This window comes from Bubalus bubalis, chromosome 18 (assembly GCF_019923935.1).
Source record: "Bubalus bubalis isolate 160015118507 breed Murrah chromosome 18, NDDB_SH_1, whole genome shotgun sequence".
Classification (NCBI taxonomy): domain Eukaryota; kingdom Metazoa; phylum Chordata; class Mammalia; order Artiodactyla; family Bovidae; genus Bubalus; species Bubalus bubalis.
Window position 1 is genome coordinate 43,096,282 of NC_059174.1, and position 16,314 is coordinate 43,112,595.

General features: G+C 46.8%; 1 protein-coding gene across 1 annotated transcript in view; it reads right to left on the reverse strand.

The window, feature by feature from the left end:
• Positions 1 to 16,314, reverse strand: part of RHPN2 (rhophilin Rho GTPase binding protein 2) — a 69,160-nt gene that overhangs the window by 48,436 nt on the left and 4,410 nt on the right. The window contains exon 2 of the mRNA XM_006061385.4: positions 6,058 to 6,173. Coding sequence (XP_006061447.1) covers positions 6,058 to 6,173 — 116 coding nt within the window. The remainder of the gene's footprint in view (positions 1 to 6,057; positions 6,174 to 16,314) is intronic.

Below are 16,314 nucleotides of genomic sequence, written 5' to 3' on the forward strand. Positions count from 1 at the left end.
CAGCTTCTTCTTAGTAAATTATCTGATTTTGAATAATGGGTATGAAATGTGTTCCAGATCACATTCCCTTCTTACTGCCTGTCGGAAAACTCAGAGAAAAACATGGCCCACGTCTAACAGAGGATATAAGACCTTGTAGAGGGTACTAGTCTTACTTCCAACTAAATCTCTTTTATTCTTCTTCCACCTGCCCCCACATCCTCATCGTTCCTGTTATTCTTACACGCTATACAAGTGTGTTGTGTGTATGTGTGTGTGTGTGTTAGTCACTTAGTTGTGTCCAACTCTTTGCAACCCCATGGACTACAGCCCACCAGGCTCCTCTATACATGGAATTCTCCAGACAAGAACACTGGAGTGGGTTGCCATTTCCTTCTCTAGGGGACCAAGTGTATTAAGGTGCCTCAAATACATTTAATTTGATTTCATTTTTTATCTTTTAAAAATTTTTTATTATTTTTATTTTATTTTATTTGGTTGTGCAGGCTCTTTATTGTAGCAGGCAGGCTTTCTCTAGTTGCAGCTCATGGGCTCTAGAGCTCATGGGCTCTCTAGTTGCAACTTGCTTGGGCTTTGTTGCTCCGAAGCATGTGAGATCTTAGTTTCCCAACCAGAAATCAAACTCATATCCCCTGCATTGGAGGGGGGATTCTTAACCACTGGACCACCAGGGAAGTCCTTCAAATACATTTTAGAGTGAGGCAAGACAAACAATTATAATTCCTGGAGGGACAAGACCTTTTTGCCTACTATCTTTCTGTATTTCTCCTGCAACCTTTTTTCACATGGTAAAGGCTTCACAAATTTCAGGTTATGAAAGAACAAAGGGAAGAGTCAAGATTACTCTTCAGAGTCAATGGTGTGTGTGTGTGGGGGGGGGGGGGTTGGGGAAGAGACTGGTTCTTAGCAACAGAATGGGTCCAACTTAAATATGACGATATAGGCCCTAAGACCTCCAACCAAATACCTGAAGAACCTCCAAATATGCTGGCGCTTAGCTTTTCCCACCTCTGTATATTGATCTGCTACTTCTTTTGGCAACAACTTGAGGTTTAGGATTTACAACAAATCAGTGAGCTGCTCTTTGGATGTGGGCCTCTTCATGTAGATCATGGGTCACTCTGGAAAAAGCTGGTGGCCAGGAGGGGCCCTCAGGGTGTGTTTCCACAATGCTGACCTTAAGGTACTATACTGATTCAGAAACCAACTCTATAGTGTGTACCGTTCCTAATACAGATCATGATTTTTCATGGATTCACTGGTGAGGGGGGCTTCTTCCATAAGATGCCACCAGTTTAATATGACACGTGTGCCAGCTCCCCTGTGCACCGGCTGGGGGAGGAGCTGGCCCAAATCAGGAATGAAGAACCAGAACCCTGGTCCCTTCAACACTGATGTTCTGCACCTGGGCCGCCTTTCTGGGTGAAAATGAATCCTCTCCAGGGTCTTCTTGGAAGAACATGGAGTTTCTCAGCTTTCACCTGTGTGTACTCCTCCTCTGAGATGCCTGTTATCTGGTAACTGAAGTTACAGCCAAGAGTTTCTGAGACCAACCAGGATGAGGCAGAAGGGTGTTTTAGCCCTTTCCTGCCCTGGGTCTACCTTCTGGTCTGGACCACCAAGGAGAAGCCTACTCCTTTGACAGTGAAAGTGTTAGTTATTCAGTCATGTCTGACTCTTTTTTTTGCTCCTCTGTCCATGGAATTCTCCAGGCAAGAAAACTGGAGTAGGCAGCCATTCCCTTCTCCAAGGGATATTCCTGGTCCAGGGATCGAACCTGGGTCTCCCACACTGCAGGTGGATTCTTTACCGTCTGAGCCACCAGGGAAGCCCCTACTCCCTTGGGCTTTTCATAAAGAGCCTACACACGCTGCAGAAGAATTAAAAGGTATCCCACTTACTCTCTCTGAGTGATCAACCCACCATGTGTGAACAGGGAAAGGAGGGCCACATTCAATGATTTCCTGTGGCTACTGACCACATCCACACATGTCCTTCAAGTCGGAGTTTCTGAGACCTTTTCCACCATTAAGATGCCCCATGGGATATATGGCTTCTTTGCCCCAAGTCCAAAATTTCTCTAAAATCCCCATGTTTTCTCTTAAAGGTGCACGTGAATTTGCATTCTGACCCACGTATGTCCATTTATTTTAGTGTAATATTTTTCTCCCAAGTCTTTTAGTAAAATGTCCCTCTAGGAACAGGCTTATTGACAGGCAATACAGGCTTGTACCAGCTTCAGAGACTTTATTGGAGCTGTGTGGCCTTAATCCATCTGACCCCAAATCCTGCTCTACCAGGGATTCAGGGAGACTGGAGTAAGCACTGCCCAGTGCTCTGGTGTGGCCACCCGGCTAAGGCAGCAGATCAGCGGGTCTGGAAGGACATCTGCTCCCAGACCACCTCTCAGTGCAGGAAGGCAGATGCCCCCAAGGCCTTGGCTCATACATCTCCCTGCCCAGACATCAGCCCCCCTCAGAACTGATAGTGTGAGCAGTCATGAACCTCAAATCACACTCATACAGACCAATGTACCCCAGGGCACCCGTGTCCCAGGACTTCATCACCCTCTGGTTCAGAAGTCACAAACTGGAGGTCCATGGGACTTGCTTATTTGACTCTCTGGGTGTTTTCCTCCCCCTTGAACTAGCTGCCAATATTTTAAAATCCAATTATCAGAAGATTTAAAAAAGGTAGTGGGTAGGAGGGTGGGGAGAGGGGAGTCAGATCTCTGGCTTTTCCTGAAAAAAAAAAACAACAACAAGCAAAACTGAAGATCTGGCAACCCTGGCCCTTGCCCTCCATATGGGCCGCACTGGAGTTGCCCCACCCCTCCCACCCAGAGAGCATATGCTCTGCTCTTCACCACAGTCCCTACCATTCCCTATTGCCTCACAGCACTGGTCCCTTCACTCTTTTCCAGGCCTCCCTGGCCCCAAGAAGGGAACCTGAAGCCCAAGATGTTAAATGACTGCCCTTGTTCAAAGAACCAGTTAGTTAAAATTGAGCTGTGTGACAACTTGGCTTTGAGTTTCACAAAGACCATCTGTTTTTGAGAAACATCATCACATGGCTACCCCAGCTTTTTTCAAGGGAGGGAAAGGAGCTAGGAAAAGAGAGGATATTGTCCTTGCTTAGCCTGAAAAGGCACATTTAAAATACCTGATATCTTCCGAATCAAATTCCAGGAAGCTCATGGACTCTTGGCCGATATGGATCAGAGTCGGTCTTCCCCACGAGAAATTAAGCATCAAGAAAGCAGGGTCTCACCTGAATTGCTCACAGCCTATAAAACCTGGCTCCTCACAACACCCGCCCAGCCTCAAAGGTCCCTTACTGATGCCCATAAGGACCGGGACCCTCCCGTTTCTGCATTTGAGGGTCAGTTTCCCAAACACAACCTCCCCCAAACTTTCCATCTGCTCTACCTTCATCGGGAGGCTGTGGCAGGGCATTTGGGAACCTAAAAACAGACAGACAGACAGGACAGCAGGGCCCACTTTCTGACTACCCTTTGCTGGCAGGGACAGCCCCCTAATTGGCCAGCCAGGGATACCCACGGGCCAGAGCTGCGCTTGGCTAAACACCCTATTTGTTTTTGGGAAACGGTTGGTGCCGGTTAAGTCAGATTAATAAATACCTTTAGGGTTTCCTCCAACAGCATTCTCCAGAGAGGAGCACTTTGAACTTTTAGGTCATTGCAAGAATCATTAACCACCCGCACCCCACCCCCACCCCTGCCAGCTCAACACTGGACTTGACAACAAGCCTCAGAGAGGCTGTTTGCTGGTGTCATTCACAGAGCAAGACAGACAAAACCGCCCTCGTCCCCACCTTAGCAACACCAAGTGCCCTGGCTGAAAAGGGCCTCCCTGACCACCTTCAGTCTCCAAGGACACACCACGCTGCGTCAGCCTCTGTCACATTTCCCTTTCATTGGCGCCCTGGAAAACATCACCTCCTGACGTGAGCGGATTTGTTTGCTTGTGTATTAAGCTTCCCCCAAGAGAGATTAAGCATCAGGAAAGCAGGGCCTTGTCTGAATTGCTCACAGCCTTATCCCTTCGCATTTCAGGCACTGCCTGCCACTTAGCAGGTGCTCAACAAATCCATTCGTTGGGTGAACAGACAGGCACAGGGTCAGGGCTCCCCACGCACCCCCCTCAACCACATTGCTGGCCTGGCAAGGTGTCACCCAAAACCCAAGGCTACAAAACACACCGGTGGGGCCCTCAGCATGTCAAGCTCAGCACACGGTAAGTCCTCCCAAAATTGGGGGGCTCTCTTGAGCTGCCCTGGCCGATGAGGTCCGCTGAGTAGTGGACCTGACAACTCCCAGGTCCAGACATCTCTGGGGACAGGGACACGGTCAGATATTTCAAAAGGTGACATGTTACAGCATTTTCCCCAGTCTCCTCCAGGAACAATCTCCCTTCCGCCCTGTTGCGGAAGTAGCTGGAGAAGAGGTTCCAGACACTTGGCCACCCGGGACTTGCATTGTCTGCTAGTCCATGAGTCATGAAACCAGCACAGGTCAGCACTGTCGTTCTGACCCAGGGGCAGTGGGTCCCTTACGTTATTCTTCTGGGCCTCTCACAATTCTTCTGGATATCTCAGAATAAAAATGCATAAACGTAATCCATACATTTTGGAAAAGGACATTCAAACATTGAAAGTATAATGTGACAAGTAGGAGTCACCTCTGCCCTGCCTAGCTCCCAAGAGCCCCTAACAGCGTTTTCTTCATCCCTTAAAATGTATACGCAGGGCATGCTGTCCTGCGTTTTTCTTTTCTCCTACTTCATACCTCAGAGATCTTTCCTAAGGAACAGATTGATTCAGAAATGAATTTAAGGAGGAGGGTGGGATGAGATGGGATATTGGGATTGACCTATATACACTACTGATACTATATATAAAAGAGATAATTAATAACAACCTACTCTATAGGTTATATAACACAGAGAAGGCTACTCAATGTTCTGCAGTGACCCAAATGGGAAGGACACTCCAAAAAGAGGGGATATGTGTATATGTATGGTTGAATCACTTTTCTGTACAGCAGAAATTAACACAACATTGTATAGCAATTCAATTGCAATAAAATTGAAAAAAGAATTTTTTTAATGAATTTACTCCAAGTTGATGGTGAGAAACCCTCCACCTCTCTTCACTGAGTGCTCAGGTAAGCAGCCCATAAAGAAGAGTGGACCATACTCCTCAAACATATTTGTGACCATGAGTCTTGTAGCTTTTTTACCAACACCTGGTTTGATGTATCTGGCTTTGCCCAGCAGCCTCCAAGCATCCTGGGCTCCTTAAGGCCTCCAAGAGTGAACTTGACCCACTGAAAACAGCCATTAGCCATATCCTGCCAGCTTTCCAGGTTCCAGGTCCCAGCAAACACTCCCCATCTCTTTCTGGGGCTCTAGGAGGCATCTGTCTGAGTAAGCTGGTAGCATACACAGTGCCTGCCTTCCGTACACAGTGCAGAAGGTGGCATGGGGTTGGCAAGAGCTACCCCAGAACTCTGCAGAAGAAAGTCTACAGGTAAGGCTCCACTGAGTTCTATGCTTGGGAAGTTAACTATGGTACCACCAGAGCATAATAATGAGTGTCCCAAGAGCCCCAGGCCTAGGAGGCCCCTCTCGTTATAGAGATGAATGCTGGCAACAGAAAGGTTCCTATTCCTTCCTTTCTCTCTGCCTTTTCTTTATACATTCAACAAATATTCAGCAAGAAGTGACTGTAGATCAGGCATAAGAAAACAGATGGGTCCCAAGAAAGTGGGAAAAACAAACAAGCATAGGATAACTGGACCTCCCCCATCATCCTCCCACCCCCACCACACAGGCTGCATAAAATACATGTCTTTAACACAACCAACCTCTAGGTGAGACAGGGTCTGTTCCAGGTGCCAGAAATAAGGAGGAGGCTCAAAGCTAAAATCAAGAGCTGAGAGGAAGTCTGGCAGGTCGGGGAGTTTAGGAAATAGATGGATAGGCCTTAGGAGAGGCCGGGCTCCCAGTTGAGGTGGTGGAGCCAGCAGACACTTACTTCAGAAGGTTCTCAGCTCCTGTTCTCATCCGCATGGCTTTCAAGATCTGCTGGTTCAAGGCAGCCCTCTGATTCTGTAGTTTGCTCCGGCCAGTCTGTGCAAGGGGATTGCAACCCTAAGGGAAAGAAAACAAGAGAAGCCCCTTTAAAGGTCAGCCACTCTAAAAATGATGACAAATGTCAAACACAACAGAAAAAAAATTTTTTAAATACTCATCTTTTCTGAAAATAAAAGTAACATTAACATGGAAAATATATGAAATGCCAAAAAGTGTAAAAAAGAAAATAAAAGTCATTCACCATAACACAAGGCCAAAACAGGCACTGTGAATTGACTTTGAAGTGAGTAGGAATTTCTTTCCTACTCAATTTTTTTTTAAGAAGTTAAGATTTTTTTTTTTAATGTTTATTTATTTATTTGGCTGTACCAAGTCTTCGCTGTGGCATTCAGGATCTTCGACCTTCATTGCACCATGTGGGACCTTCAGTTGCAGCATGCGAACTCTTAGTTGCGGCATGAGGGATCAAGTTCCCTGACCAGGGATTGAACCCTGGCCCCCTGCATGGGGAGCGTGGAATCTTAACCACTGAACCACCGGGAAAGCCCCGCCCACCTATTTTATATGCATATTGTTACTTTCCACACTACTGGCTGTGTCAGGAGTGCTCCAGACCAGCCACATGACTGGAGTTTCGCAGGACTCAACATACAGTTGCACTCACAGCTGGCATTTATGACAGAGGTTCAATAAGGACACACAGCCAGATCATTGGGAAAAAGAGAGTTGAGAGGAATCCATGTGCAGGCCTCCTTATGTATGAAGGATCATACAAAGCACACTCCTCCCCGCAGGAACAGCATGTATGCAATGCCATGGCCAGCGTTGGCCTCTCAGAACATTAAGACTCAGGACTTCCCTGGCAGTCCAGCATTTGGGACTCCAGGCTTCTCCTGCAAGGGGCATGGGTTCAGTCCCTGGCTGAGGAACTAGATGTCACATGCCACAACTAAAGGTTCCCCACTAGCCTGAGGCAACCACGAACCTACTTTCTATCTGTACAGACTTGCTTAATCTGGACATTCCATATAATGGAGTATCTGTTGCAACGGGCTTCTTTCACTTAGCTTAAGGTTTATCCACAGTGCAGCATGTATCAGTACTTCCCTTCTTTTTATCCCTAACACTCCAGTCGATATGCACATTCATTATCCATTCATCAGTTAAAGGACATTGGGCTCTTATGAATAGGGCTGCTTACTTCCCTGTAAGTTTCTATGTAAATGAACGTCTTCCTTGCTCTTAGCTATAGATCTAAGAGTGGAACTATTGTGTCATATGGTGGTTGTTGCTGCTCAGTCTCTAAGTCATGCCCGACTCTTTGCAACTCCACGGACTGCGGCACACCAGGCTTCCCTGTCCTTCACTATCTCCTGGAGTTTGCTCAAAGTCATGTCCATTGAGTCGGGGATGCTATTGAACCATCTCATCCTCTGTCACTCCCTTCTCTTATGTCATATGGTTAATTCTCCTATGCCATAGTCATACATCATATGGTTAATTCTACGTTTAACCATTTGAGGTCAAACTCTTTTCCAAAGTGGCTACAATATCTTACATTCCCACCAGCAGTAGATGAGGACTCCAATTTACCCTTATCCTCCTCAATACTTTTTCCTGATCTTGTTTCACTTTTTTATTATAGCCAACCTAGGATGTGTGGTATCTCCCTGTGGTTTTGCTTTGCACTTCCCTAATGGGTAACGATGCTGAACATCTTTTCATGTGCTCATTGGCCATTTGTATATCTTTGGAGAAAGAGCAATTCAGGTTTCTTGCCTATTTTTAAACCAAGTTGTCTTTTATTGTTGAGTTGATATGTATCTTTAATCTTTGCCAAATTGATATATAAAAAATAGGTATCCTATTCTCCCAATTTGCATTTGTTATTAGTGAAGGTAAACAACATTTTTCTTATATTATTGATCAGTTAAATTGTTTTTTTCTGGAGAATTGTCTGTGTTCTCTGTCCATTATTTCCTGGGGTATTCAGTTCACAATCAATGTTTCACTGTGAAAAGTTCAATATCAGGAAAAAAATTTCCCCTTTTTTTTTAAGATCCATGTGCCAAATCCAGCCTCCAGTTGCTCTCTCTTTCTTGGCCTCACTGTGCAGCATGCAGGATCTTAGTTCCCTGACCAGGGATCCAACCCATGCCTCCTGTATTGGGAGCACAGAGTCTGAACCATTGGACCAACAGGAAAGTCCCTAGATTATAATCAATGTTTCATTGTGAAAAGTTTAATATCAGAAAAAAAAAGTTTCCTTTTTTTTTTTTTTTTTTTTGTCTGAGCAGCTTTCGGGCTCATAGTTCCCCATCAGGGATCAAACCTGGGCCACCCCAGTGAGAAGCCACATCCTCAACACTGGACTGCCAAGGAATTCCCCCCTTTTGTTTGGTAAATTATAGTTGATTTACTATATAGTGTTCGTTTCAGGTGGACAGCAAAGTGATTCAAAAAGTTTCCTTTTAATCTAATAGTGTTCTTCCCACTCCAGCAGGTAATAATAGAAGCCCAGAGAGCTAAGTGAAGGTTCCTTTCTAAAGCATATCTTTGAGCTCTGCCCGCTGACGGGGCTTACGCTCACAGCCCGGGAGTGGCTGGTGGGCAGCACTGGGCGAGGTGGCTGCCCTTTCTCTCTGCGTCACCGCTTGGTCACTGGCACTGCAGCCCTGCACATACCTAGCCGCCCACACCTCTGCCCAAGCCACACCCGTGGCCTTGACCCCAAGAAGGAAGAAATGGGCTATCTGCAGCCCCAGGCTTCTCAGGGATTCCCATATTAGCCACCTTTGGACTACTGAGTCAGAAAGGAGTTGTTACATGTCTCCTTCTGCAAAGATTTCTCATTCTCCCATCACAGCAGGTGGCACAGTGGTAAAGAATCTGCCTGCCAATGCAAGAGACGCAGGTTCAATCCCTGGGTTGGGAAGATCCCCTGGAGAAGGAAATGGCAACCCACTCCAGTATTCTTGCTTGGGAAATCCCACTGACAGAAGAGCCTAGGGAGCTACAGTCCACGGGGTAGCAAAGAGCTGGACATGACTCAGCAACTAGACAACAGCAATGTAGCAGGTGGCCACCCCACCTGTCCCCCATGCAGCTTCCAAATTCAAATTACACAGACAGTCACAATCTGACTTGGAATAGTCTTAAAATTAACATCTTTCACACCATTAAATGACCCCTGATTGAAAATAAAAATCAGAAAATCAGACCTAAGATGAAAATGTCTTTAATATTAAGCTAACAATATTACAGGGCTAAAATAATTGCAGGCCTCTTTCGTTTCTATTTCCCAAAATTACTATGAAGGGGTGGCTTGATCTGACTTAAAATTACATGGTTCACCAAGGCTGTGTTCTATTTTACAGAGAAGCCTTAATAACTAATTCCTTTACGGACATTCCCAGAGCTGATAAGCAGCCATTCCAGCTCAAGGATAAGAACTTTTTCCTGCTCCCATACCTCACCCAGGGTCTGGCAGGCCTGGAATGGCTACGCCCTAACCAGCCCACAGATGTGGGGTCAAGTTTCCAGATAAGACATAGGAATGCTTAGGATTAGATCTGATTGAGTGACTGGACCCCAAATCACATTACTTCTTACTGACAGGTAGGAATGCTGGGCCTGGTGGAAACACCAGACACGCCCACAGGACTATTTGGAAACTACCCAGAGCCCTGAGAGATGAATCTGGGTTGAGACTGTCAGAAAGACGCCCTGGAATCACAGAGGCTGCTTGCTGTCTACGGGCCCCTGCCACAGGGGCTCTCTGCTAGTGGGGACCCACAGTCACGCCTCAGTTCTTCATTGGATCCCAACAGGAGGAAGCACTGCTCCAAACTGGACTGCAGGCTTGTGCCCAGGACCTAGGCAGCACCTGTCAGACTGGCCTGGCCTGGGAACTGAGGACGGGGTGGGGGGAGCAAATGAACTGCTCTGGCCTCTAGGATCACTGTCTATAAGTCTTACAGTGAACCTGACTCTGTCCACTATACAGAGTCTGTCAGTTTCCTGACCAGACTAAGGCTTGGGCAAGGGCGTTCATCTCAACACACGGAAGGATAGTCCAACTGCCCACACCCGAGAAAAGCAAGTATGGAGTGAAAGTTCAGCTTTCTCACTAGCTTACTGGGGTCTCCCATACATTGGACAGCCCATGTGGGCTCTGGTACAGCATCTTGGACCCCACGATTCTAAAGCTTGGAAGGTGAGTGAGCTACTCAAGATGTTAAAGGCAGGGGACTTCCCTGGTGGTCCAGGGGTTAGTTAAGACTTCATGCTCCCAATGCAGAGGACATGGGTTTGATCTCTGATTGGGGAACTAGATCCCACCTGCCCAAACCAAGAGTTTGCATGAAATAAATATTTTTTTAAAAACCATGCTGGACACAGTAAGGATGGGAGAGAGACTTTAAGCCCATGTGCTTTCTGCCACTCTTGAGTTGAGTCTGAGCAGCAGGAATGTGTGGGGATCTGGGGACAGCTCATCTACCAGTTCCCAGGCTTCCCTCTCATGGTTCCCGGCTGAGGGCTGCCTGACATCACGCACACACACCCTTTGGCCACAGTGACCCAATTCCCACTCTCCCACCTTGTAGCCCATAACAGTCAGGCTGGTAAACTCATGCACCCACACCTCCTTTCCAAGGGGAAGGACATCTGTCTCATGCCTGGCCAACTGGAAAACCAAACTCACCTCGGGTCTGATTCAAACTGAGCACTTGACATAGGATAACCAGGGCCCACCAGGGAGGGGCCTTCCTTTTCCCCCATCAGCCCTGAATCTAGGAAGATGCTGAGACTGGGCAGCTGCAGCCACGTTACAGAGCGGGGGAGTGCCTTCCCCAAAACAGAGCTAATCTGGGGGAGCAGAACTGAGAAATTGAGTCTTGGGTGGCATTTGAGCCCTAGATCAAGCCTGGCCTGAAGCCATTCCTCAGGACTTCTTAGTTCCAGGAGTCAAATGCATTCCCTTTCTTGCCTACACCATTTTTTAAAAAGTGAGGGCTTTCCTGGTGGCTCAGTGGTAAAGAATCCACCCGACAATGCAGAAGACATGGGTTTGATCCCTAATCTGGGAAGATTCCACATGCCACAGAGCAACTAAGCCTGTGCACCCCAATTACCAAGCCTGCATTCTAGAGCCTGTGCTCCCCAACAAGACAAGCCACCGCAATAAGAAGCCTGCACACTGCAACTAGAGAGTAGCCCCCACTCACTCTAATAGAGAAAAGCCTAACATAGCCAAAATAAATAAAATTAAAAATAATAAAAGTTGAGGTACAATTTACACATAATAAAATACACAGATTTTAAAGTACATAGCTCAATGAGTTTGGACAAAAATACACACACACACATATACATACATATATACATATACATATGTGTGTATACACACACACACACACACACACACACACACTTGTATAACCACTATTCCAATCAGAATATAGACAATTCTTGTCATCCCCAAGGCAACCAAGACTCTGGTTTCTATCATCCTAGACTTTTGCATGTTTTAGAACTTTGTATAAATGGAATTATATAGTATATATTCTTTTGTGTCTGACTTATTTTGCTCAATAGATTGCTTTGGGATTCATCCATATTGTACTTATGAGTGGTTTGCTCCTTTTAATTGCTGAGTAGAATTCCATTGTAAGAATGTACCATACCAGATCAAACCAGTCAGTCCTAAAGGAAAGTGAAAGTGAAAGTCGCTCAGTCATGTCCGACTCTTTGTGACCCCATGGACTGTATAGTCTATGGAATTCTCCATGCCAGAATACTGGAGCAGGTAGCCATTCCCATCTCCAGGGGATATTTCCAGCCAGGGATCAAACCTGGGTCTCCCACATTGCTGACGGATTCTTTACCAGCTGAGCCACCAGGGAAGCCCAAGAATACTGGAGTGGATAGCCTATCTCTTCTCCACCAGATCTTCCCAACCCAGGAATCGAATCGGGGTCTCCTGCATGGCAGGCAGATTCTTTACCAGCTGAGCTAACAGGGAAGGAAATTAATCCTAATGGAAATTAACCCTGAATATTCATTGGAAGGACAGATGCTGAAGCTGAAGCTCCAACATTCTGGCCACCTAATGCGAAGAGCCGACTCACTGGAAAAGACCCTGATTCTGGGAAAGATTGAAGGCAGGAGAAGGAGATGACAGAGGATGAGATGGTTGGATGGCATCACTGACTCACTGAACATGAGTTTGAGCAAACTCCAAGAGATGGTGAAGGACATGGAAGCCTGGTGTGCTGCAGTCCACGGGGTCGCAAAGAGTTGGACACAACTGAGTGGCTGAACGACGACAACCATACACAGTGTGGTTATTTGCCTAAACCATTTGGGAATAGATTTCCTGGTAACCGCTGCTAAGAAAAAGTCCTAACCAGAGTAAGTTCATCCAGATTAAAAACTCTATTTGTTAATATACATGCACATCTCCTCTGTGGACAATCAAGTTGTTTCGCTGGGAAACAAGTATTTAAGAGCAGGATCTAGGGGACTTCCCTGGTGGTATAGTGGCAAGGAATCTGCCTAGCAATGCAGAGGACACCAATTCAATCCCTGGTCCAGGAAGATTCCACATGCCTCGGGCAACTAAAGCCCATGGGTCACAACTACGGAAACCCGTGCTTCTAGAACCTGTGTTCGGCAACAAGAGAAGCTACCACAATGAGAAGACTCTGCACTGCAACGAAGAGTAGCCCCCATTCTCTGCAGCTCGAGAAAACCTGCGCACAGCAAAGAAGACCCAGCATAACCAAAAACAAACAAACAAACAAAAAGAAAGAGCGGGATCTAGGGCCTTCCTTGCAGTCCAGTGGTTAGGACTCTGCACTTCCACTACAGGGGACATAGGTTTGATTCCTGGTCAGGGAACTAAGATCCTGCACCCTGTGTGGCGTGGCTCCCCCACCCCTCAAAAAAGTAACAAGTAAAAACAGACACACACACACACAAAGAGCAGGACCTAGGCAAACACCAGAGGCAGTGGATTTGGAAGAAAGGAAAGGCTATTCAACCTACACATGCAGAGACTGACAATGAAAAGGCAGACAGGCCAGGTCACTGGGAAGGCAGATACAGAGGCATTGGAGGAATCTTTCCTCCCCAAAGTTGGGGGCGGGGGGTGGAGGGAGGGTGGGGGACTTGCTCTAGGCAGTGCCTGGCACCTGGCTCCCCCCACCCCCCAGAGAACCAGTGAGGCCTTTCTTCCACACAGCCAAAGATAAAACTCACACATGCAGATATGTTTCCAGCAAACTGAGGGCACAGTGTGAACTTGGGGTCTCCAGGTCAGGAGTGAGACTGAGTGAAGGGTGACCACGCAGGGTCTCCTGATTAGAGACCCTCACACAGGGCATGGAAGACGGGGTGCTTTTGGCTGCCTCTCTAGTGCGCGAAGTTATTTTCTCTGCCTTTCTCACTTTCTCACTTCTTCCTAGGATTATGCAATCCCTCACTCAACCACCAAGCTCTGGAAAGCACAATTGTTTGTTTATAAGTTAGCCAGAAACTGACAACCAGCAAGCACAGAAATAGCATGCGATACCCTGCAATACACAAAAAATACATCTAATTTAACTTTTCACCACACTGGAGATTCAGGGCAGTTTGGATGAACAGAATCTACCTCTTCCACGTTCATAAAAATTAAAACATGAACTTGGCACTTGTAAAGAGGCCTCCTGCCCTTCCACGATCTCTGCCGGGTGCCTCCCTCCAGCATCCCCATCCATCCTCACGGGGTTAGGGGCCACAGTATGAACCGAAATGTAGCTATAATCCTGAATGAGATTATTCAGTCACTTCTACAAATCTATAGACACCTATTGTGTGGGTACAAAGTGTGTGCCACTCTACCAAGATTCGTGATCACAACATTTCTGCGAGTCAAATGTATTTTCAGACCCAACCAATGACCCATTTATTTCAACTGGTAGGATGTATTCCCTGATGGCTTAGACGGTAAAGAATCTACCTGCAATGCAGGAGACATGGGTTGGATCTCTGGGTCGGAAAGATCGCCTGGAGAAGGGAAAGGCTACCCACTTCAGTATTCTTGCCTGGAGAATTTCATGGACCAAAGAAGCCTGGCGGGCTACAGTCCATGAGGTCAGACACGACTGAGCGACTAACACACACACAGGATATACTCATTATTAGTTTACAGTTCTTATCTAGACTGGGGCTGGTATGTGCGTAATTTTGTACACTTCTGTAATTACCTTTCTTCAAAACAATTTGTTGCTTTTTTTGTTGCTTGTTTTCATCCATTGCCATATAGGATCCTAGTTCAAGGGCCAGGGATCTAACCTGGCTCCTCTCAGTAGTGAAAGCAAAGAGTCCTAACCACTGGATCACCAGGGAATTCCTGTTATGTTTCTAATACAGTAATACTGGAGAAAAAGAAACTACTTCTGAAGTGGCAGTTTTTGATCCCCTGTCCTTTTCTCTTCTTAGACTCCAACAGAAACGGAATGTTCTACGGCAAAAAAATTTTCTGACTAGCAAGGCCAGGGGGACCTGCATCTCCCCCTGTTCCTGGTGCTGCAGGCAGGAGAGCTCGCCCCAGGCTGGCAACCGTTGCCGCCTGCTCTGCAGACACTCAGTCTGATGCTCGGTCTGGCTGAGCTGCACTGCACCTGTGGTTCTGCTGTCCTTTATGGCCACCTCCAAGGTAGCCTTTGCGTCATGGGACTCCAGTACCTGGGCCAAAGGAGGAAGTGGTGATCAGGCTAAAGCCAATGCTCTGTATCATCAGGTGGCGGCTTGGAATCTGTCCAAATAGCCCCAGGAGGCAAGAGACATTTACAGTGTTACAGCTTATGGTGCTGACTCTCCTCTGAGTCACCTAAAATCCTGCTTCTGCCAGGGGGACCCCCTCCCAGCCATAATGAAAGGTGAGGAGATGTTGCTCAACCACGCCCCCTGGGCTGCTGGTGTGCACCAGTGAAGCTGGTCAGACCCTCACTAAGGCCGTATTCAGCCTGGATCCAGCCTGGCCTCTAGGATCTGGCTCAGACCATGGTGGGGTGGTGGGTGGGGGGTGGGGAGCAGATAGCATCACAAACCTTTACACCTCCTCCTTCCCCCACCCACACTGGGGGAAGGATTAAAAGCTCCAAGGGTGGGTTCAAACACCTGCAGAGATATCATCACCCTTCAGTAAAGATGGAGTGGATGAACCCCATGACCCAGCCTGGGCTCCTCAGCACGTGTTCCCCTACGCAGATGTGGACAGATAAAGCATACACATGTCTAACAGGAAATTATACTTCATTAAGATGAATGGTGCAGAGGAAGACCTAAGAGGAGCCACTGGATAAAAAAAAATATATATATATTATCCTTCCTTCTCTGCTGGATCCTAGAGGAAATCCAGAGTAAACAGGGCCCATAAACCAGGGCACAATGAACCCTGGAGCCCTGTCCAGAATGGAGGCTTCTGTGAATAAGAAATAACTTCTCCTCCAGCTCTTGGGTAAAAACAATGGAGCTAAATTCATTTCAGGCCATTAGTGTTCCCAGAGGACGGAGAGGCAGAGATAAGGTCTCACAATGCTGTACTTTGTACCAACTCTCTTCTTCCATATACTGCTAAGCCCTTTCATTTAGGTCTTTTCAACAGCCTTGGGAAACATCTTTGATTTTTCTCCAGCTGGTTTTCTCTTGGCCAAGAACAGATCTTCCTGTGAGTTTTAGGATTATGGGCCTCAGAGAGCCCCAGAGACAGGGCCAGCTCTCAGGATACAGTGTCTTGGTAACGTGTATTACTCTGCGTTAACTCCAGGCCAAAACACACATTCTTCCAAGACACGTTAGGCTGAGCATAGAAATCTGTCTGGGAAAAAGAAACTCCATTTCCACGGGTCCTTCTTTTAAAAAAGTAATGTATTAATTATTTGTATAGAACTGTACCTCCATTTAAACATATTAGTTTAAAAAAAGAAAGAAAAAAATGAGAAACCAGAGAAGAGAGAAACATACTGTAACATGTGACAACCCAGAAAGTATTCAGTACTTTCTGTATGTTCTTAATTCAGAGACACTCCCACCCACCCACCCACCCAGGTTGCTCACCCAGGGGGTCAGGGTCTGTGCTGGGGGTGTCCATGTCTGACCTGGGGCCAAACTGAATCCGTGTCCTCAGCTTTGTATAGCCACATCCCGC